Raw genomic sequence first — 24,126 nt, forward strand, 5'->3', positions numbered from 1 at the left:
AATAAAATAAAGTAAAATAATTAATTTTAAACTACAAAAAACTACTGCATTCTGACTGGAATAGAAAACTCTGAATAGGAATCACATCAAATGCAAAAGAACATTTATTAAACACAAATCTAAAATGACATACATTTAATTTTAAAATGCCTTATAACATGGAGAATCAAGAAAAATTGAAACAAAAACCAATCACACTGGTATTCCAAACACATATCCCAATAATAAAAGGGAAATTCTGACCTAAGAAGCTTTTCTGTAACAATTTTCTAAATGTTGCTATTTTCCAGAAGGCTAGAGCATAAATAAAGTTTAAAACAAAAATAAAACGGAGTTAAAATATCAGGTTCCCATTCTGATTTCTTTAGTATGTAATTTCCCAAAAATAAAAAAAGTGTGATTACCAGCCATGTGGCTTCAACTTAAATCTTACCTCAATCCATGAGCTACTCAGCATACTATGAAAATACTCTGGAAGAAGAAAAAGTACAATTCATTAGAACAGTGAAACAATACTAAAACAAATAAATCAGCAACTAATAAAAAGTATACCTACCAAGTCTAGCACAAAGAACACACTTATGACAAGGAAATTCCTTTCCGTCCACTGATTTCATGGTCACATCACATAGAAATGAACTGAAAAAAAAATTTTTTTTTTAATTGAAGTGAGAGTGATTTCTTTACATATTTAGCAAATAGAAAATTTATTATAGGATTTGGCTTAAGTTGATTTTCTCTTAAAGAGAGCAGAGAACAAACAACTTGAGAGTAAACATACAAATAAAATACTTCATCTCCTTCCACTTGAGGAAAGATAGTAAGGGCCTTACAATAAAGATAATATTTAAAAGGAATTGAATACAGATAAATATTCAAAAAAAGTCTTTCTTCTAATTTTCCTTTTGCATTACAGACCAGGTGTTAATAATATAATACTAAGTGACATCATAGTCAAAGGTCTTTAATTTACTTCTTTTTACAACCTATTCTTTGCTAAAGCACAAGTCTAGATATCTCCAGTTTCTTTCTCCAAAACTTTTCCCCACCTAAAACCAAAAATTTTTAATGACATATTTAGAATAGTATATTTATTACTGAAAAAGCTTATATTAAAGGAAATCATCATAATGATGAAGAGGCATAATTAGTTTGGTTTTGGGTTAACATCATTTCCTACATATTGAAAAATACAAAATTTGGGCAAGGAAAAATAAAAATTAAAAATTTTTTCATTAGGGGCGCCTGGGTGGCTCAGTCGTTGGGCATCTGCCTTCAGCTCACGTCATGATCCCAGGGTCCTGCGATCGAGTCCAATATCGGGCTCCCTGCTCAGCAGGAAGCCTGCCTCTTCCTCTCCCACTCCCCCTGCTTGTGTTCCTTCTCTAGCTATCTCTCTCTCTGTAAAATAAATAAAATCTTAAAAAAAAAAATTTATTTCATTAGAAAATAATTTATTTTTTTATTCTTATGTTAATCCCCATACATTATATCATTAGTTTTAGATGTAGTGTTCCATGATTCATTGTTTGTGCATAACACCCAGTGCTCCATGCAGAACGTACCCTCTTTAATACCCATCACCAGGCTAACCCATCCTCCCACCCCCCTCCCCTCTAGAACCCTCAGTTTGTTTTTCAGAGTCCATCGTCTCTCATGGTTCGTCTACCCCTCCGATTTCCCCCGCTTCATTCTTCCCCTCCTGCTACCTTCTTCTTCTTTTTTTTTTTCTTAACATATATTGCATTATTTGTTTCAGAGGTACAGATCTGAGATTCAACAGTCTTGCACAATTCACAGCACTTACCAGAGCACATACCCTCCCCAGTGTCTATCACCCAGTCATCCCATCCCTCCCACCCCACCCCCCACTCCAGCAACCCTCAGTTTCTTTCCTGCGATTAAGAATTCCTCGTATCAGTGAGATCATATGATACATGTCTTTCTCTGTTTGACTTATTTCGCTCAACATAATACCCTCCAGATCTATCCACGTCGTTGCAAATGGCAAGATCTTGTTCCTTTTGATGGCTGTATAATATTCCATTGTATATATATACCACCTCTTCTTTATCCATTCATCTGTCGATGGACATCTTGGCTCTTTCCACAGTTTGGCTATTGTGCACATTGCTGCTATAAACATCAGGGTGCACGTACCCTTTTGGATCCCTACTTTTGTATCTTTGGGGTAAATACCCAGTAGTGCCATTGCTGGATCATATGGTAGCTCTATTTTCAACTTTTTGAGGAACCTCCATACTGTTTTCCAGAGTGGCTGCACCAGCTTGCAATCCCACCAACAGTATAGGAGGGTTCCCCTTTCTCCGCATCCCCGCCAACACCTGTCATTTCCTGACTTGTTAATTTTAGCCATTCTGACTGGTGTGAGGTGGTATGTCATTGAGGTTTTGATTTGGATTTCCCTGATGCCGAGCAATACTGAGCACTTTTTCAAGTGTCTGTTGGCCATTTGGATGTCTTTGGAAAAATGTCTGTTCATGTCTTCTGCCCATTTCTTGATTGGATTCTTTGTTCTTTGGGTGTTGAGTTTGATGAGTTCTTTATAGATTTTGGATACTAGCCCTTTATGTGATACGTCATTTGCAAATATCTTCTCCCATTCTGTCGGTTGTCTTTTGGTTTTGTTGACTGTTTCCTTTGCTTTGCAAAAGTTTTTATCTTGATGAAGTCCCAATAGTTCATTTTTGTCCTTGCTTCCCTTGCCTTTGGCCATGTTTCTAGGAAGAAGTTGCTTTGGCTGAGGTCGAAGAGGTTGCTGCCTGTGTTCTCCTTTAGGATTTTGATGCACTCCTGTCTCACATTGAGGTCTTTCAACCATTTGGAGTCTATTTTTGTGTGTGGTGTAAGGAAATGGTCCAGTTTCATTCTTCTGAATGTGGCTATCCAATTTTCCCAACACCATTTGTTGAAGAGACTGTCTTTGTTCAATTGGTCATTCTTTCCTGCTTTGTCAAAGATGAGTTGACCATAGAGTTGAGGGTCCGTTTCTGGGCTCTCTATTGTGTTCCATTGATCTATGTGTCTGTTTTTGTGCCGGTACCATACTGTCTTGATGATGACAGCTTTGTAATAGAGCTGGAAGTCCGGAACTGTGATGCCGCCACCTTAGCTTTTCTTTTTCAACATTCTTCTGGCTATGCAGGGTCTTTTCTGGTTCCATACAAATTTTAGGATGATTTGTTCCATTTCTTTGAAAACAGTGGGTGGTATTTTGATGGGGATTGCATTGAATGTGTAGACTGCTCTAGGTAGCATTGACATCTTCACAATATTTGTTCTTCCAATCCATGAGCATGGAACGTTTTTCCATTTCTTTGTGTCTTCCTCAATTTCTTTCATGAGTATTTTATAGTTTTCTGAGTACAGATCCTTTGTCTCTTTGGTTAGATTTAGTCCTAGGTATGTTATGGTTTTGGGTGCAATTGTAAATGGGATCGACTTCTTAATTTCTCTTTCTTCTGTCCTGTTGTTGGTGTATAGGAATGCCACTGATTTCTGTACATTGATTTTATATCCTGCCACTTTACTGAATTCCTGTATGAGTTCTAGCAGTTATGGAGTGGCGTCTTTGGGGTTTTCACATAAAGTATCATATCATCTGCAAAGAGTGAGAGTTTGACTTCTTCTCTGCCGATTTGGATGCCTTCTCTTTCTTTTTGTTGTCTGATTGCTGTGGCTAGAACTTCCAATACTATGTTGAATAGCAGTGGTGATAGTGGACATCCCTACCGCATTCCTGACCTTAGGGGGAAAGCTCTCAGTTTTTCCCCATTGAGAATGATATTCGCTGTAGGTTTTTCATAGATGGCTTTTATGATATTGAGGTATGTACGCTCTATGCCTATACTCTGAAGAGTTTTGATCAAGAAAGGATGCTGTACTTTGTCAAAAGCTTTTTCTGCATGTATTGAGAGGATCATATGGTTCTTGTTCTTTCTTTTGTTAATGTATTGTATCACATTGATTGATTTGCGGATGTTGAACCAACCTTGCAGCCCAGGGATAAATCCCACTTGGTTGTGGTGAATAATCCTTTTAATGTACTGTTGGATCCTATTGGTGAGTATTTTGGTGAGAATTTTTGCATCCATGTTCATCGGGGATATTGGTCTGTAATTCTCCTTTTGGATGGGGTCTTTGTCTGGTTTTGGGATCAAGGTAACGGTGGCCTCATAAAATGAGTTTGGAAGTTTTCCTTCCATTTCTATTTTTTGGAACAGTTTCAGAAGAATAGGTATTAATTCTTCTTGAAATGTTTGGTAGAATTCCCCTGGGAAGCCATCTGGCCCTGGGCTTTTGTTTGTTGGGAGATTTTTGATGACTGCTTCAATTTCCTTAGTGGTTATAGGTCTGTTCAGGTTTTCTATTTCTTCCTGGTTCAGTTTTGGTAGTTGATACATCTCTAGGAATACATCCATCTCTTCCAGGTTATCTAATTTGCTGGCATAGAGTTGCTCATAATATGTTCTTATAATTGTTTGTATTTCTTTGGTGTTGGTTGTGATCTCTCCTCTTTCATTCATGATTTTGTTGATTTGGGTCATTTCTCTTTTCTTTTTGATAAGTCTGGCCAGGGGTTTATCAATCTTGTTAATTCTTTCAAAGAACCAGCTCCTAGTTTCGTTGATCTGTTCTACTGTTCTTTCGGTTTCTATTTCACTGATTTCTGCTCTGATCTTTATGGTTTCTCTTCTCCTGCTGGGTTTAGGCTTTATTTGCTGTTCTTTCTCCAGCTCCTTTAGGTGGAGGGTTAGGTTGTGTACTTGAGACCTTTCTTGTTTCTTGAGGAAGGCTTGTATTGCTATATACTTTCCTCTTAGGACTGCCTTTGCTGCATCCCAAAGATTTTGAATAGTTGTGTTTTCATTTTCATTGGTTTCCATGTATTTTTTTAATTCTTCTTTAATTTCCTGGTTGACCCATTCATTCTTCAGTAGGATGCTCTTTAGCCTCCATGTTTTTGAGTTCTTTCCGACTTTCCTCTTGTGACTGAGTTCTAGTTTCAAAGCATTGTGGTCTGAAAATAGGCAGGGAATGATCCCAATCTTTTGGTACCGGTTGAGACCTGATTTATGACCTAGGATGTGATCGATTCTGGAAAATGTTCCATGGGCACTAAAGAAGAATGTGTATTCCGTTGCTTTGGGATGGAATGTTCTGAATATGTCTGTGAAGTCCATTTGGTCCAGTGTGTCATTTAAAGTCTTTCTTTCTTTGTTGATCTTTTGCTTAGACGATCTGTCCATTTCAGTGAGGGGGGTGTTAAAGTCCCCCACTAGTATTGTATTGTTGTTGATGTGTTTCTTTGCTTTTGTTATTAATTGGCTTATATAATTGGCAGCTCCCATGTTAGGGGCATAGATATTTACAATTGTTAGATCTTCTTGTTGGATAGACCCTTTAAGTAGGATATAGTGTCCTTCCTCATCTCTTATTACAGTCTTTGGTTTAAAATCTAATTTGTCTGATATAAGGACTGCCGGCCCAGCTTTCTTTTGGTGTCCATTAGCATGGTCAATGGTTTTCCACCCCCTCACTTTCAATCTGGGGGTGTCTTTGGGTCTAAAATGAGTCTCTTGCAGACAGCATATCGATGGGTCTTGTTTTTTAATCCAGTCTGATAGCCTGTGTCTTTTGATTGGGGCATTGAGTCCATTTACATTCAGGGTAACTATTGAAAGATAGGAATTTAGTGCCATTGTATTGGCTGTTAGGTGACTGTTACCGTATATTGTCTGTGTTCCTTTCTGGTCTATGTTGCTTTTAGGGTCTCTCTTTGCTTAGAGGACCCCTTTCAAGATTTCTTGTACGGCTGGTTTTGTGTTCGCAAATTCCTTTAGTTTTTGTTTGTCCTGGAAGCTTTTTATCTCTCCTTCAATTTTCAATGACAGCCTAGCTGCATGTAGTATTCTTGGTTGCATATTTTTCTCATTTAGTGCTCTGAATATATCCTGCCAGTCCTTTCTGGCCTGCCAGGTCTCTGTGGATAGGTCTGTTGCCAATCTAATGTTTCTACCATTGTAGGTTACAGATCTCTTCTCCCGAGCTGCTTTCAGGATTTTCTCTTTATCTCTGAGACTCGTAAATTTTACTATTAGATGTCGGGGTGTTGACTTATTTTTATTGATTTTGAGAGGGGTTCTCTGTGCTTCCTGGATTTTGATGTCTGTTTCCTTCCCCAAATTAGGGAAGTTCTCTGCTATAATTTGCTCCATTATACCTTCTGCCCCTCTCTCTCTTTCTTCTTCTTCTGGGATCCCAATTATTCTAATGTTGTTTCGTCTTATGGTATCGTTTATCTCTCGAATTCTCCCCTCCTGATCCAGTAGTTGTTTCTCTCTCTTTTTCTCAGCTTCTTTATTTTCCATCATTTGGTCTTCTATATCACTGATTCTCTCTTCTGCCTCATTTATCCTAGCAGTTAGCGCCCCCATTTTTGATTGCACCTCATTAATAGCCTTTTTGATTTCTACTTGGTTAGATTTTAGTTCTTTTACTTCTCCAGAAAAGGTTTCTCTAATAACTTCCATATTTTTTTCAAGCCCAGCTAGTATCTTTAAAATGATCATTCTGAACTCTAGATCTGACATCGTACTAATGTCCGTATTGAGTAGGTCCCTGGCAGTCGGTACTACCTCTTGGTTCTTTTTGTTGAGGTGATTTTTTCCATCTTGTCATTTTGTGCAGAGGAGAATAGATTAATGAGAGAACAAAATGCTAGCAGAGTAACGTCCCCAGAAAATATACTCTAAACAAATCAGAAAAGACCTGAAGCGGTGGAAAAAGAAACGGAAAGAGAAAAAAGAAACAGAAAAAAAAGAAAAAGAAAAAGATAAAGATAAAAACAAACAAAACAAAACAACAACAACAACAAAAAACCAGAATGTGATCAAATATGATCAGGCTGGTATATAGATCAGTGCCACACACTAGATTTGGGGTGTATTTTGGTCTTTTAGAAGAAAGTGCCTCCCAAAATTTTAAAGAAGGAAAAACTTATATATGTACAAAAATAAGGGTTGATATGATGAAGGGATGGAATATGATTGTAAAGATGGAAATTATAAAAAAAATTTTATAAAAGGAATTGATAAGAAGTTGTTTGAAAAAAGAAAGAAGAGGATTTAAAAAAAGAAAAAAGAAAAAAAAAAGGGAGAGAATGTGATCAGGCAGGGGAGTAGAAAAAACCATATACTAGAGATTTAGGGTATATTTTAATCTGTTAGAAGAAACTATCTCAAAATTTTAAAGAGAGAACAACTTATATATATATGCCAAAAATACGGGTAACTACTATGAAGGGATAGAATATGACTCTAAAAATGAAAAATAAAAATGTTTTTTAAAAAAAGGGACTGATAAGATGTTGGTTGAAAAAGAGAAAAATAAATTCAAAAGAAAAAAAGACAGTTAAAAAAAATTAACTTTGAAAGACTAAAGAATCATGGTAAAAAAAGCCACAAACTCTATGTGCAGTACTCCCCCAGCGCTGGAGTTCTGCCGTTCTCATTGATCGGTAAACTTGGTCTTGGCTGGCTGTTCTCGCTGATCTTCTGGGGGAGGGGCCTGTTGCAGTGGTTTCCAAATGTCTTTGCCGGAGGCGGAATTGCCCCGCCCTTGCCCCCTCCCAGCTAAGTAATCTGCTCAGGTTTGCTCTCCGGAGCTTTTGTTCCCTGCGAGCTTTCCGTACAGCTTTGGAGGCGGAGAGTGAAAATGGCAGCCTCCCAATCTCTGCCCCGGAGGAGCCGAGAACTCGGGCCCTGCTCCTCAGTGAGCCCCCAGAGAAAAGCCGTCAGTCACTCCCATCTCTCCGGTCTCTGGCCGCACTCCGTGCTCACCTGGCCTGTGACCACGCGTTTCTATCTCTGGCACCCGACCCCGGGTGGAGTCTCCAAACCCAGCAGATCCCTGCAGTGCACTCCCGCGCGGCTCCTCCTGGGGGAGGAAGGTGAGTCTCCCCGGATCTGCCGCTTGTTGGGTCCCTGCTGGAGGAGCAGGGGCCCGACTGTGCCGCGGATCACGGTTTATGGCAACCCCGAGCTGAGAGCCCGCGCCTGGGCTCCGCCTCTGCAGCCGGCTTCCCTGCTCCGTTACCTGGGAGCTCTGCCACACTCAGGCAACCCCGGTCTTTCTGTGACCCTGAGGGTCCTGAGACCACACTGTCCCGGAGGTTTCCACCCCCTGCTTAGCCACCAGAGTGACGTCCCTCAGCAGAGCAGACTTTTAGAAGTTCCGATTTTGTGCTCCATGGCTCTATCATTTGCCAGAAGCGGCCGACGGAGGCCCCTCCCCTGCCGTCTATCCTCCCGAATATCGCCTCGGATTCACTTCTCCGCACGTCCTACCTTCCAGAAAGTGGTCGCTTTTCTGATGAGAGAGTTGTTGCTATTCTTTTCTTCGATCTCCTGTTGAGTTTGTAGGTGTTCAGAATGGTTTGATCCCTATCCAGCTAAATTCCTGAGAGGAGACGAGATTCAGGTCTCCTACTCCTCTGCCATCTTGCTCCGCCCCCTCATTAGAAAATAATTTAAAAACGAACTGTTTCAATGTCTCATTGAGCAGTTAATATTTCATCCATTTACCTCAACATCTCTCCAACATTTCTAGAAATGATGACTAGTAAAGATAAAAGGGTATCAATTCATATATTTTGCTTCATATGTCAGTAAGAAGAGCTCTGTTTTCACACTTAGGTCTCAAAATCTAGAGATGAGAAGTTTAGCTTCATTTCTAACTTACCATTTTTTCTGATTTAGTTTTGATTTAGTACCAGGTTTCTTCTCAATAACATTAATTTTTCCATTTTCAAATTTGACTCCATCTAACCTACAAAGAATAGATAAAAATTAGCAGTTGATGGACCAAAACAAACAACAGAAATCCAACAAATTACCTTACATCTGAACATAATTATATAATTTATATCGCCTAGGAAAGTATCTCAACAAACTCTACTCTGTGTTAAAGGAGTACCATATATTCTCCTTCAATTTTACTTCAAAGTACAGTTGATCCTTGAACAGTGCAGGAGTTAGAGACACCACTACGCCCTGGCCACCCCCCCAGAGTTGAAATCTGCATATAATTTTGACTCCCCCAAAACTTAACTAATACCCCACTGTTGACTGGAAGCCTTCCCAATAACATAAAATAGTAGATCTGTATGCTTACACTTTGTATGTTATATGCATTATATATTGTGTTTTTACAATAAAAGAAACTAAAGAAAATGTTATTAAAATCATAAAGAAAAGAAAATACTTTTACAGTACTGTACTGAATTTATCACAAAACAATCTTAATACAAGTGAATCTGCACAGTTCAAATCCATGTTTTTCAAGGGTCAACTGCACATTAAATATAATTACTGACAAAAAACATATCAAAGCCATAGCACAAAGCCCCTCAGTGTTTTTAATAGGAAACCTGATACATGCTCCTCCTCTGCTCCTAACCCACATATTAGGTTATACCGCCACAAGCAACATACATACCTTAAAAAAAGAGAGAATTCCAAAGATTCTGGTTTATATGACAAATCTGTCTTAGGCACTTTACACATGCTATATGGCAGAACTACACCAACAATCTGAGATCACTATTATCCCTCCCTTTTATATACTGAGAAACTGAAGCTCAAAGAAACTTAAGAAATCTGCCCCAGCTAGTCATTGTAGAGCTAAGAGGCATAGGTCTAACTTCAAAGACAGTACTCTTTCCAGTATACCACACTGCCTACCACTCCAGATCCCTGTTACACAAACACCATGGAGAGTTCAAACCCACTAACAGCCTCCAGTTTTAATCCAGGGAGTCCTACAGAGATAGTTTTAGCAGAAATTGGAGAAAAAACATATCCAAAAAGGAAGGAGTTGAGGGAGGGGAGAAGAGGATTAGCAAAGAAAAAGAGAAAAATTTTTAAAAGGACATAATGAGGTTCAAGAATAGATATTAAGGAGGAGCCATACCTACTACTCAAATTACTGAAACCAAATTTCTTTGCAACATTTTGCAACATTCTTACAGGATCATCTTCCCCAATACTTTTCCTTTTATTGGAAGATTTTGGTTTGCTTTTCTGCTTTTCATTAACTGTTTGAGCTTGATTACTTCTGTAAACTTCCAATGCTGACTTCTGATTATCTTCATGGCAATTCATTTTATTTGAATGAGAATTCACAGTGCCCTGATATTCTTCTGGCTTTTTGTTAAAGTTTATTCTTGGTGTGAAGCCATGAATTAAAAAATCACAAGTATCTGTGTATATAAATTGTAAAAGGTACTCAAACAAGTCAGGATGAACCTTCTCTACCACAAAGAGATGGCATCCTGCAGAATCTTCATCTTTCCGGTAAACATCTGTAAAGTCTAAAGAGGTCCCATCTGAAAGAAACAATTTCTGAAAAAAGTCAGAATGCACTGCCAAAATATATTTATGTGCAGGGAAAATTCTATTGCCAACTTGAAATGTCACATCATGTATATTGTCCGTTTCATCTGTTTCCCTTAAGAGTTTGCCAAACTCTTCAAAAAAGGATGATGACGATACAGCTGGAATTTCATAAAGGCTAGAAATGAAACAAAAATCATTTTTACTTTCATGAAAAAAAAAGCATCCCTAGTCAATTCTCCTTTTAAAGTACAATTTCTTTTTTAGTTATTAAACTTATTAGATTTTAAAACCTGGCGTTTCCTAAAATATAAGAATATTGCAAAGTCTTAGATACGGTATCATACTTCAAAATGTTTTTATTCCTTTTTATATTTTTCTCCTAAACTAAAATGACAAGATTTAAGTTTTCCTTTGAAAGCAGTGTTTTTTATTTCTACAAGGAAACACTAGAATATAAATTCAAATGACCATTTCATAGAAATTTTTTAAATGACTAAACAGAAATGACTATAAAACTAAAAACATCCAAAAAAAGAGTACAGTTCTCAACCTTTTTGTATCCTTTTATTTTATCCTTTATCCTTTTACTTTAAGTGAAGAAAACCAAATATACAAAGAACTTCCAAACCAAATATACTTCAGGTCAAATACCAGAATAGGTTAGAAACTCAGGAAGTAAAGATAAAGATAAATACAAATACAGACATACAATCAGTCCGTAACACTGGTTCTTTCAGTACTCTTAGATGGTTATCACACCTTCCCAATCCACATTTCACCCTTCCAGGTACCGAAAACAATCCTCCTAGTTTGCCCTGGATTGAGAGCCTTCCCAGCAGATGAGAGTTTGGGTGCTAAATATGGGACAGACCTAGGCAAACCAGTAGGGATGGTCAGCCTACTTCTGGGACTTCTTTCTAATAGAACCCATGATATTTATCTTAACCTGTCATCTCTCTACTAATGTGACTTAGAGAAGATTGGCACTGAGATTCACACTACCCTACAGATCACTCTATACTATCTCTTCTTTTGTTAATTTCAAGTGTTAGAAGTTTTTGCAAACTATTTAATATTTATATTTCTCAGAATCTGAGAACCTAGAGTACATCATAAAGTACTAAGATATAAATTTTGTGCATATATATCTTCAATGTTTTCAATAAATATCAGTTTACAAACTAAGAGAAACACTTATTATTCCCACTATAACAAATTCCACCTTTGAGTTATCCAGGTAACATTATTTTATGTCTAAAGCCTCTACAAGTCTTGGCAAAAGCATTTCAATTAAATTTGCTCCAGAAGCTACTGAAAACAAAAGAAAGCCCAGTGATTATTCCTTCCAAAAATGAAATTTAATATACACAAGTGTACCTTGTTTTAGGATCTGACTGCAGGATTGCAAAGTTGCATCCACTTGGATCTGTGCTGACACTAACAGCTCTATGGGCAAAAGTAAGTTTCTCAAGTCGAATTCTTTCATATACACTATTTATATCAGAGACACAAGACACATCTGATGAGGAATTATGAAGATTTGATAAAATCTCTGCTAAAAAGAAAAATAAACTTCCATTAATGGAGGCTTTACTGAAACTCTTAAAATGGTTTAGTAGTAAAGAAAATAGAAAAACAATTAAAACACGGAAATATCTTTCATATATAAGTCCTTTTGAAGAACTATATCCTCTCTCTCTTCAACATATTTTGCACCCTATGTACAGGTATTTATTATACAGGAAATTTTGGTTAGTCAATTCTCAATTATCCATGATTTTATCCCTTTCAACAAACCATCTTCCACACTGCAACCAAAGTTCTTTCTAAAAAGCAAATCAGTGTTATACTGGCTTCTAAAATTCCTCAGCTTGCATTAAAAATATGTAAATTTGGGCATTTTCATAATTTGCATGTTCATTTGTTTCCAAATATCTGAGTGACCACACTGTCCTACTGTGATACAGTGATCATCAGTCTGTCCCTAATGATACAGTAGTGAACAAGACAGGCATGTCCCTACCATCTCGGAGTACACAATCTAGCAGAGAAGACAGACATTTAAACAAATGATTATATCATTACAAGTTGGATTAAGGCTATGAAACAAAAGTATGAAATTTGCATGCAAAGAAATGATTGTGGCTGCAACAGGAAGAATGTTGAAAGTAATTAAAAATAAAGACAAAGAGCTCATTTAGGAAACTTTAATAAGAGTCCAAAAAAAGAATAAATAATATACACTGAAGTTGTAGCAATAAAAGTGGAGAAAAGTGGAAAGATTTCAGAAATATCGGGAGATAGAAGTGACAAAACTTGGTGACTGATCAGCTGTAGGGGTGGGGGGATGTGAGGTGTCAAAGGTAACCATTTACTTAGATAGGAAACATTAAAAAGCAAATGTGGGAGCATGAGATCATGAATTCAGTTTTAGACCACTAAATATGATTAAGATACTATTCCAAAACTTCCAACATTTACAAGTCAAACCTGCATTTTGTTTACTCTCTAAAATTCACTGTATTTCAGTCTTATGGGGCTTCACTAATCTTCCCCCAAACACTCAGTTATTGCAATTTCTACACTCTCAAAAAACCTAACATATGCATATTAGTATTTGTAAACTGTAAATAGTTATGTATATGTCTATTGTCCCTACAAACTTACGAATGTCTGAAAACGGGCCTATCTTACATATATGTTGCTATCAATAAAGCGTAGCCCTATTATCTGACACCTAGTAAATCTACTTTAAATGTTTACACAACTTGCATAATCTAGAAGAAAGAAAAAATACAACAAATCATTAATCACTTCACTGTGGCTTTATGATTTTGAAGAATATGTTTATAATTTTCTGAATAATTATAAATGTTCCTTATATATGTCTTAGCATACAATAACTGATTTATTCATTTAACAGATGACTTAATGAGGGACTACTATGTGTCAGGAAATATACTGAATGCTAAGGATACAGTGAAACAGTCAAGGTCCTTGCCATCTTAGAGTCCGATAGGAGATAAGCATTAGAAAAATTAATCACAAAGATAAATCCATAAAAACAAGCAAAAATGACTTGCATCATGAAAATACAAAGGGAATATGAAAAGTGAAACAGGGTACTTCAATTTAGATTGAGGGATCTGTGAAAATATCTCTGATGAAGTATAAATAAAGCTCAGATGTGAAAAATTAGGAAAAGCCCTGGGACTACTAAACAAAATTGAAAACCTGAAGGTCAATGTGACTGGAGAGTGGTAAATGAAAGGGAGTTCAGAGACACAGACAAGGGTCAGAGCAGGAGCTTTCAGGACAATGTTCAGGAAGTGAGGAAACCATTAAAGAGTTTTAAACACAGGAATATTAGAATCTGATCTGAAAAGATCATTCTGATAATCCATTAAGAACAGATAAGAAGAAGTAAGAGTACAAATAAGGAAAACCTATTTTTTGCGGTAGTCCATGTGAGTAGGGCTAGGGTGGGACCAATGAACTATGAATAGGTAAATGAATTCTAGTTTTTCCAGAAGAAAAATCAACAGATAATAATTATGGATGAAAGAAAAAAGTTGGTAACCTAAGTTAAAAAACAATTCAAGTAATTCAAAAATGTATAAATTTATAATCAGATAAAATTAAGAATGAACTATATAATGAATAACTTCTATTTTCAATGGTGGCACCTTAATTAAAGCTATCCTTTATATTCATCAAGTAATGAAATAAAACATCTCTATTTAGCAACCGCTTAATTCAACTACTTTTATTTTTTAAAATTCTCATTAATATAAAAACTTCATTCTTCCCGTAATTTCCCTTTAAGCCATGAAATGTACCTTTTAAAACTTTAATTTTAAACATACAAGTGGCGGGAAAATATATATATATAGTATAAGCCACTCAATTCTCAATTTAGGGAAGAAGAGAAAAAATAGAGCTTGGAAGATGGTTTAAAAGCATCTGGGAAGTTTTTCTTTAAACTTTATACTTCCCTGGCCCTAGAGCCAAGTAGTCATCTACTATTACTGATAGGAATGCACCATGACCTCAGGATATACTGAGACAGATAAATGTTTGAAAACCAAACTTAAGTGAATTGAAATCACTGTTTACCCGCGCACACACGCAAACCAAAATCAAAATAGGAGACTTAAGGGTAAAAACCTACCAACACTTGTCAAACCTAATGAGAAACACTTGTGAAATTAAAGGTTAACTGAAAAGTACTTTATGCACTATTCACATATATGAACTCACCTTTCTTTTCAGAATTCTTTTTTTTTTCTTCAAACCATTTCCCTCTAAATCCTTCCCCATCTTGTGTGACAAATAAAATGTCTTTTCTATTTAAAGCAATGTCAGAAATGAAGACCTGGCGTGGATAGGCCCATCGACACTGCTTCACAGAACTGCTGACTGATCTCCAACAAAATACCTAAAATAAGCCCAAATTACATTAGAATATATATTCCCATACATCATCTGAACAACCAAAAAGGGAAATTGCAAGATAATATCTCTAAAACAAAAGCTCTGATTAATGTTTCCATGTTCATTCTTTCACAGGAAAAGATACTATAAAAATCAATTTATTTTTAAAGAACTGTATCTTTCATTAAAAGTACATCAAGCAAATATGAAGCATTAAATATATTTCAAAGACATTCCTCTTAAGAAGTAATATTCAATATTACTTGTTTTTCTCAAATCTATCTGCTACAATGCTAAAGGAAAACAAAAATATGAAAGCTAAAACTTAGATATCAGACTTGTAATACCATCTGTTTGCAAGAAGAATGAAAAATCACCCTATTGAAAATCCAAACTTTAACTCTCAAGAAAAAAAAAAGAGATGTATGAATAACCCAATTATATAACTAAAACAAAATCTTACAGACAGAAAAATCTTAATAGAGTTCAATGGCTTCCAAGTGCTTCTGCAAACCTTAGAATTCCTGAGAAATGACTTAGAACCTGCTGCTCAGGGATGGAGAGAATGAGAGGTATGGTGTTGAGTTTCCCAATCCAGTTTTATCCAGAACAGTAACTCTTGTCTGCTTCATATATTTGCATTCCAAGAAAGATTTCATTTGAAAAATTAACACTGATGATTTTTAAAAGTTCAATTCCCCTCATATTTAAGAAAACTAAAACACAAAATGGTATCTGCCAAGATCACTCAAAAGTTACATAAAAAAAAAAAAAAAGACTATACTGATTGATTCCTTCAGAGACTGGTTTTCATAGTAAGATTCTAATTTTCCAGAAAGTAATGATCCAGAGGTATACACTAGATCCATATTAATATAAATGAAACACATCCTAGAGTCAAATGTTTTTTATACTATTTTATGTAATCCCATGCCACTGCTTCCTTCCATTAGTACAAAATTAGAGTTCTAATTCTAATATAGTTCCCCATATTAAAATGATTGACTACAGATTTATACCTGTTAAGTACCAGTAGGTGGAGCTTTATGATTAATTCTTCAATTTCCAAAATGTCAAATTTTATAGCACTTTATAAACCTCAGAAAACAATCTCGTTGTATGTTCCTATTTGACAAGCAAAAAGCAGAAGGCAATCTGTGTTTTTCTAGCTACAGTGTAAAACTCTTTGTGTTACTAAGTTATATTTTTAATTTAACAATTTCATTAGAGAAATGTACTGATATATTTGCATAGGGAACAAAATTGAACTCTACTTAAATGGAAAGAGATTAGAGATTTTTCCTACAGTGATCTAGGAATGCAGCTATAGTCTCTAAAAATACACATTATGTCTACATTTGTTTAAAACTAAATCTGGGAAAAATTTTCTAATTACGCAACAAATTTTTAATATCGCCTGTTTAGCTTTTTATTTTTTTAAGTAGCAGTTATATAAAATATCTCCTATCTATGCAATTCGATATCTTCATCAGTACTCAGTATACATATCAAATAATATATCAAAATCCCTTATTTCCATTTTAAGCACAGTAAATGAAATTTTAAGCTACAGTTTAACAAAGCTGTACTGTGCAACATTAGTTAAATGTCATCAAACTTTCTTTGAAATACCAGCTCCATACTAATTAGTACTGGATGTCAAAAATAAGTAGAGAAACAAAGTCAATAGGAATCATTATCATAGTAATACATGTTCACATTATCAGGTCCCTTATAGCTATCAACTCACAACAAAATTACTTTAATATACTTCTACATAAATATACACTCACCCTTCCAGCTCCATCCATTGCAAGAATGCAAATTTTTTGACCTCCATTTTCTTTCAAATTTTCAGGATCAACCTTGTATTCCATACGCCCCCCAGAAACAAGAACTTTTTTCAAGTTTAGTTGTCTAGGTCAAAAAGAAAATTCTTCATTAATATGTTTTCTAAAATACACATGCTCAATTTTAAAGAAATTACTAATCAAACAATAATCTAGGGTGATATATGTGAAAGGTGAAGTAAGACGATTTGGCCTTTGATAACCTTAGTCCCTCCTTTCTGTAAGTTTCCCTTATATAATGGCTGTTTCTTTTTATAGCAAGTCCTTCCCTCCCAAATGCCACTACCCATACATATACACACTTGCGACACCTAAAGCCCCACTTAAGAATGCACACGTTTACTCTACTTTTGACTTTCCCTTTCAGTTTTAAATTTTCTCTGCCCAGTTTTCTCCATCTGACACTCCAGAGCATAGCATAAAGCTGATACTCAGTTTTGCTGGAAGAATTGAATTATTATTAAGGTTGTATTTCTTTACAAAAATACACATACTTAGAAGCCATCTTCTTGCACTGATAGTCTGCAAGTAAGTAAATATCTCCCCTTGTGGTAACACAGACTGTGGCCCCATCACTTGCAGCAACCAAAGACAAAGTGATATCCTTATGATGAAGGGCAGAGACTTGACGAGGAGCAGTTACATACTTTTCTCCATTGGGATCTGGCAAATAACCTAAAAAAATTACACAAATAAATCACAAAATATCCATCTTAAAAATTCAATTTATTTTTCAGATATTGTCATCAAGATTTCTTACCCAGTTGTCCACCATTTAGCCCCATAGTGTAAACAGCTTCTCTAGTCCACAGCACCGTATGAAACCTGCCTGCTGCTACTCCAATGATTGTCCTTCCTTTCAGATATTTTGCCTGCATCTATTCAAAAAGACAAGCAAGACAGTTTATTATATTATTAAGAACTTGTACAATTTTTAAAAGATCCAGTAGACCAGAGTAGCAAATATATCACATACTAACTACCAGTAAGGGCAGAATTCACTAATAGATCTTAGCACTAACACTGAGAATCCAACTCTTCTCAGAACACAAGATACTTTGATGTAGCCACTTTAAATCAGCAGATTTAACATATAAAAAATTGACCTGATAGAAAAACCAAATCATCCAACCTGTCAACAAGCAATATGTAAAGCCCGGCATTCTCATTCTATCAGAAAATACAGTACTTTTAAATTTGACATATTCAGGGTCTCTCAACAGTGGCACTATTGACATTTTCAGCCAGATGACTCCTATTGATATAACATATCACACTGATTCTTGTAGTAATATTGAACCACCCTTGCACCCCAGGAATAGCCAAAGCAATCTCAAAAAAGAAAACCAAAACTGGAGTTATCATAATTCCAGATATCCTCATATTATAAAACAGTAATAATGAGAACAGTATGGTATTAGCACAAAAACAGATACATAGATCAATGGAACAGAACAGAAAATCCAGAAATAAACCCACAATTACATGGTTAATTAATCTTCAACAAAGGAGGAATGAATGTTTACAATGGGAAAAAGACAGTCTCTTCAATGAATGGTACTGGGAAAACTGGACAGCAACATACAAAAGAAAGAAACTGGACCACTTTCTCTCACCATACACAAAATAAATTCAAAATGGATTAAAGACCTAAATGTGAGACCTGAAACCACAAAGATCCTTGAAGAGAACACAGGCAGTAAAGTATCTGACACTGGCTGTAGCAACTTTTTTCTCGATATGTTTCCTGAGGCAAGGGAAACAAAAGCAGAAATAAACCACATCAAAACAAAAAGTTTCTACACAGCGAAGGAAACAATTAACAAAACTAAAGGGCAACCTATGGAATGGAAGAAGATATTTGCAAATGACATATCCAATAAAGGTGTAGTATCCAAAATATATAAAGACCTCATACAACTTAATACCCAAAAAACAAATAATCCAATTAAAAAATGGGCAGAAGACATGAACAGACATATCTCCAAAGAAGACATACAGATGGCCAAGAGACACATAAAAAGATGTTCATCATCAGGGAAATACAAATCAAAACTATAATAAGATACCACCTCACACCTGACAGAATGGCTAAAATAAAAAACACAACAAGTGCGGGCAAAGATGTGGAGAAAGGGGAACCCTCCTGCACTGCTGGCAGGAATGCAAACTATTGTAGCTACTGTGGAAAACAGTGTTGAGGTTCCTCAAAAAATTAAAAATAGAACTAGCCTATGAGCTAGGAATTATACTACTGGGTATTTACCCAGAAAACACAAAAACACTAATTTAAAGGTATACATGCACCCCTATGTTTATTGTAGCATTATTTACAATAACCAAACTATGGAAACAGCCAAGTGCCAATCAATAAATGAATGGATAAAGATGTGTGTACACACAAACACACACACACACACACACACACACACCCCAATGGAATATTATTCAGCCATAAAAAAGAATGAAATCTTGTCATTTGCAACAACATGGATGGAGCTAGAGAGTACAATGCCGAGGGAAAAAAAAAAAAGTCAGAGAAAGACAAATACCATATGATCTCACTCATATGTGGAATTTAATAAAAAAAAAGAGCAAAGGAAAAAAAGAGAGCGACAAAAACAAATCAAGAAAGAGACCCTTAACTGTAGAGAACAAACTAATGGTCACCACAGGGGAGGTAGGTTGGGGAATGAATGAAACAAGTGATGGGGATTAAAAAAATAAAAGAAAATGAAAAAAAAAGAAAGAAAAGAAAAAATACTGGACATATTCAGGGTCTCCCAACAGTGGCACTACTGACATTTTCAGCCAGATGAATCCTTGTTGTAGGGGACTACCCTGTAAACTGTAGTTTTAGCAGCATCCCTGGACTCTACCTACTAGATGTCAGTAGCACGATTTCCGCTCCCACCCCCAGTTGTGACAACTAAAAATGTCTCTGCACATTGCCAAATGGCTCCTGGGGATGCAAAAGTAACTGAGAATACTGAATATGTCCATATCAACCTAAAGCTCCAAGATAGCCACACAATAAGAATAAATACAGGAATAAAATCTATCATTTGTAAAGAAATCTATGATTAAATATCCACGAAGTCCACGTCTGTAGAAAATGGATCTTCCAACCAAAAAGTACCACAGATTGGAGATTACCTCTAACAACTTCTCAGTAATTCCTATTGATTCATTAGTCATCCAGAATGGAAAAGCATTAGATTTAAAAGTTTATTAATAAAAAATGTATATCTAGTAATAATCTTAAATCCAGGAGATTAAACCAGTAAAGAAACTTCACCTCTGAAATACAAAATTTTATGAGCTGAAAACTCATTTGTTATTGAGTGATGATTCTAGCAACATATTAATTTAGAGCACCAGTCCTAGTTCTTTGAACTAGGTCTGTGAAGTACCCTTGAGTAAAGAGTACCTTCTGGTAGTGGCTGTGCAAATGGGAGGGGGAAATTAGAATAAACAGTGGCTTTTGGGCCCATGTCCCCTGACATAAACTTGCCATGTATATTTTCGGTGCAGAGGAAGATTTTCCATGAGGCCAGCAAGCTTAGTGTTCTGGGTAACTCACTTCCATGGCCATTTTGCATTTATAACTTCATATTTTTTCTTAAGGAGGGACTCAAAATTATTTGTTTCAAACCGCAAAAATGTGGATCCCCCTCTGCTTATAAATACTTAAAAAGCTGAAACTAAAGCACTTTGGGGCCTAATTTCCTAAGTGCCTTCTCTTTTACTCCAAACAAATGCTAATTTGTACAATGCTTAATGTCTCCTGTGAAAAATAAAGTATATACCATCAAATATAAGTAAAATAAATTGCATATCAATACCTTCCATCTTTTTGTCCATACAGGTTTTATAGCAAATAGTCACCTTGTTTTAAAAAGGAAGCTTACCTGTCTGGGTACATTACAACTGGAAGGTGGAGGAATAATTCCTAATTGATGAAAAATATTCAGACCAAAAGTATAAACACATCCATCTTCAGTCAGTACAACAGTATGATCCTTAGCAGCTGCCACTTGGGAACAATTATGACCACTCAGTCCTTCCACAAGCCTAGGGATCTACAAAATAAAATTAACTTTAATATATTTTTTCTTTTTTTTTTTTCTTCTTAAAGAAAGGCAGACTACCACGTGCAGTGCCTCATCTGGATGTGTCTGGAGTCTTGGAAACTTGACTACCCTGCATTCTCCTACAAATGGACTTGAGAGCTTGTTTGGAGGTTCTCGCAGGGGAGCGCAGCTATTCGTATACCCCTGACCCAAGAATGGTCCTCCTCTATCAGGGACGGCCGTCCTCTTCAACGGAGCGCGCAGCTTCGGGAGGGACGCACATGGAGAGGTGAGGGAGGAAGGGGACACCTGCCTAGCCAGCCAGATCAGCTGAATCAACCCTGGCGATCAATGGAGTGACAGATGTCGCAACCAGATCACCCTCACATCCTATAATATATTAACCATTTATATAAAAATACAAATAGAGTCTGGTGATACTATATCCAAATGACATGACTAATAAATGGCTGATCTATCATGGGTAAACTCTACAATTTAGCAAGGGATAAGTGAGTTTAACAGGATATGGACATTAGTTTATGAGTAAAATACAAAACCCCAGTATGGACATTTCAGTAAAATAATTCAATCCAACAAGTGATTTTTGAGCCCTTATCATACACCAAGTGCAAATTTGGTTGGTATAAATAAAGGGAGCTCTTCAGCCAAAGTATTCACTGATGTATTGAAAAAAATAAATAAAAATACAGGAAAATACAGGTGTGAGGAGTAAATGAGTTGGTAAGTATAAAAAACAACAGTCTGACACTGCATAAAATGAAAATAATGTCTATAATCTCAAAGGGTTGCTGTGAGGCTTAAGTCAAGGTAATGATACTGCTTGAAAAGCATCACTGATGCCTAGAACATAATGAACCCATGAGAAATGGGTGTTGTCATAGCTGTCCCTTCTTTTTAAAGCACCCTTTAATAGATAAATATACCAGTAATCCTGTCAAAAAAAATTTACCTTAAAAAAAACCTACTGAGGCAACTTTACTGAATGCAATAATTATTAGGTTTCTTCCAATTAGCACTAAGTTTCAGTACCATAAGACTCAATTTTGTGATTATACAATGAAAATACGGGCTCAACTTTTTAAATTTTTTTTTAAGATTTATTTATTTAGAGAGAGCACACACACGCAAGAAGGGGGAGGGGCAGAGGGAAAGAATCTTCAAGCAGACTCCCCACTGAGTGCAGAGCCCTACACAGGGCTAAATCTCACAATCCGTGAGATCATGACCTGAGCTGAAACCAAGATTCAGAGGCTTAACTGACTGAGTCACTCAGGCGTCCCCTGGCTCAACTTTTAGACCACAAATACTTTGATGAGAAGTTAAAAAAAAAAAACAAAAAAACACCAGGGTTTTGCAATTAGTCTGACTTATGGGGCACCTGGGTGACTCAGTTAAGTGGCTGCCTTCAGCTCAGGTCATAATCTTGGGATCCTGGGATCAAGCCATGTTGAGCTCCCTGCATGGGGAGTCTGCTTCTCCCTCTCCCTCTGCCACTCCCCTTACTTGTGCTCACATGCGTTCTCTCTCTCCATCAAATAAATAAATCTTAAAAAAAAAAAAAACAATAGTCTGACTTTTAAAATTTCAACTATGGAAATATTTTAAGGCTTATTTATATGCTCTCCTGTCCCAGTATTTGCCAAATACAAAATATAATTTTCCTTTGATGCTTTAGAATTCGGTATATCTAAATCCTTTAATTTGAACATGATATACCAAGAAACTGATTTTTTTAAAAAGATTTATTTATTTATTTCAGAGAGAGGGAAAAAGAGAGTGTACAGGGAGTCTGCTTCCCCTCACCTACTGCCCCTGCTGAGCAGTGAGCCCATAACATGGCTCTATTCCCTGACCCGGAGAGCAGGACCTGAGCTGAAACCAAGAGTCAGAGGCTTAACTGACTAAGCCACCCAAGTGACCCAACTAATTTATTTAACTCTACTATCAATTGTTATATTACTCTCCGCTTACAGTAGATTAAAAATAATATTTTTTTAATTAACTGAAGTTTCCGTGTTATGGAAATTTTACTGAAGTTACCTAAAATGTGTAATGACATTTCAATTACCAAGCATGTCTGTTCATCTCCATGGCCTAAACGTCCTCCGGGACCATGACCACAGGTATAAACCTGCCCTTTCTGAGACAGAAACACTGAATGAAATTTACAAAGCACCACCTAAGAAAAAACAAAAGAATATTATTAAATTTCTCTGAATAAAATATCCTTTATTTTATAAAAAAAATAAATTACTGCTAACTATTTAAGCTGGATGATGGGTAAGTGGGGATTTATTTTATGTTCTAATTTGAACATGTTCTATAATAAAAATTAAAAATATATACGCTTTATTTTAAAACCATGTCTACAAACATTGACAAATGGGAATAAGAACAAAAAAGAAATTAGGAATATGTTACCCACAAAAGAGACTAAACAAAGGAAATGAAAATCTCAAATGTTCAACTACAAAAAGCAGTAGCCAGCTGTTTTCCAACTTTATAGAATCCCAAACAACAAGAACTGGGCAGTGCAACACGAAGCACAAATATTAACAAATACTGATATATGTTATTTAAGAAAATAATGGAAATGGCTTAAGTGTATTTTAAAAAAAAACAACATCCCCTATACAGGGATTGATGGCTAGATAATATGTCCTTTTAATATCTCTGATTTTGTCTAATATATCTCTAATATCATTACATGACTTTAAATAATTCTCTGTTTTCAAGTTTTACTCTCCTCCCATTTCCTTTTCTACCTGCCATCTTTCCAACACCCTCCATGCCCTCTTGACACAGAATTACATGTTCACAGACTCTTACCAAAAGATAAGGGTACTTAAATGACTGAACTTCATCAAAAAGAAGTAACAGAAAATCAACAGCAGTTTTAAATACAGGCATAGCTCAGAGATAATGTGGGTTTGGTTCTAGATCACTAAAATAGGGGAAATTTCCCAGTAAAGTGAGTCAAATAAATTTTTGGTTTCCAAGAGCATATAAAAGTTATGTTTAAATTATACTGTAGTCTGTTAAGTATGCAATAGCACTGTGTCTTTTAAAAAAAAATGATTTACATATCTTAATTTTTAAAATATTTTATTGCTAGAAAGTGCCAACCATCATCTGATCTTTCAGCAAGTCACAATCTTTTTGCTGGTTAATGGTCTTGCTTCAGTGTTGATGGCTGCTGACTGATCAGGGTGATGCTTGCAGAAAGTGAGGATGGCTATGGCAATTTCTTAGAACAAGTCAACAGTGAAGTTTGCCAAATCAACTGACTCGTCCTTTCATGAATGATTTCTCTGTAGCATGCAATGC

The 24,126-nt window shown here is 36.0% G+C and overlaps 1 protein-coding gene across 6 annotated transcripts in view; it reads right to left on the minus strand.

Moving 5' to 3' along the window:
- IBTK (inhibitor of Bruton tyrosine kinase) overlaps positions 1 to 24,126 on the minus strand; it is a 128,871-nt gene that overhangs the window by 75,927 nt on the left and 28,818 nt on the right. For 5 of the 6 annotated variants that reach the window (XM_034990792.1, XM_034990788.1, XM_034990790.1 and 2 more), the window contains 11 exons: positions 22,868 to 22,978; positions 20,614 to 20,784; positions 17,463 to 17,580; positions 17,197 to 17,377; positions 16,646 to 16,769; positions 14,679 to 14,856; positions 11,796 to 11,973; positions 9,994 to 10,593; positions 8,764 to 8,850; positions 557 to 639; positions 434 to 471 (listed from right to left, as the gene is read on the minus strand). In XM_034990792.1, coding sequence (XP_034846683.1) covers positions 434 to 471; positions 557 to 639; positions 8,764 to 8,850; positions 9,994 to 10,593; positions 11,796 to 11,973; positions 14,679 to 14,856; positions 16,646 to 16,769; positions 17,197 to 17,377; positions 17,463 to 17,580; positions 20,614 to 20,784; positions 22,868 to 22,978 — 1,869 coding nt within the window. The remainder of the gene's footprint in view (positions 1 to 433; positions 472 to 556; positions 640 to 8,763; positions 8,851 to 9,993; positions 10,594 to 11,795; positions 11,974 to 14,678; positions 14,857 to 16,645; positions 16,770 to 17,196; positions 17,378 to 17,462; positions 17,581 to 20,613; positions 20,785 to 22,867; positions 22,979 to 24,126) is intronic. The other variant, XM_034990791.1, reaches the window with a different exon arrangement.

The sequence above is a fragment of the Mirounga leonina genome, unplaced genomic scaffold, assembly GCF_011800145.1.
Source record: "Mirounga leonina isolate KUSES-001 unplaced genomic scaffold, KU_Mleo_1.0 Mir_53, whole genome shotgun sequence".
NCBI lineage: Eukaryota > Metazoa > Chordata > Mammalia > Carnivora > Phocidae > Mirounga > Mirounga leonina.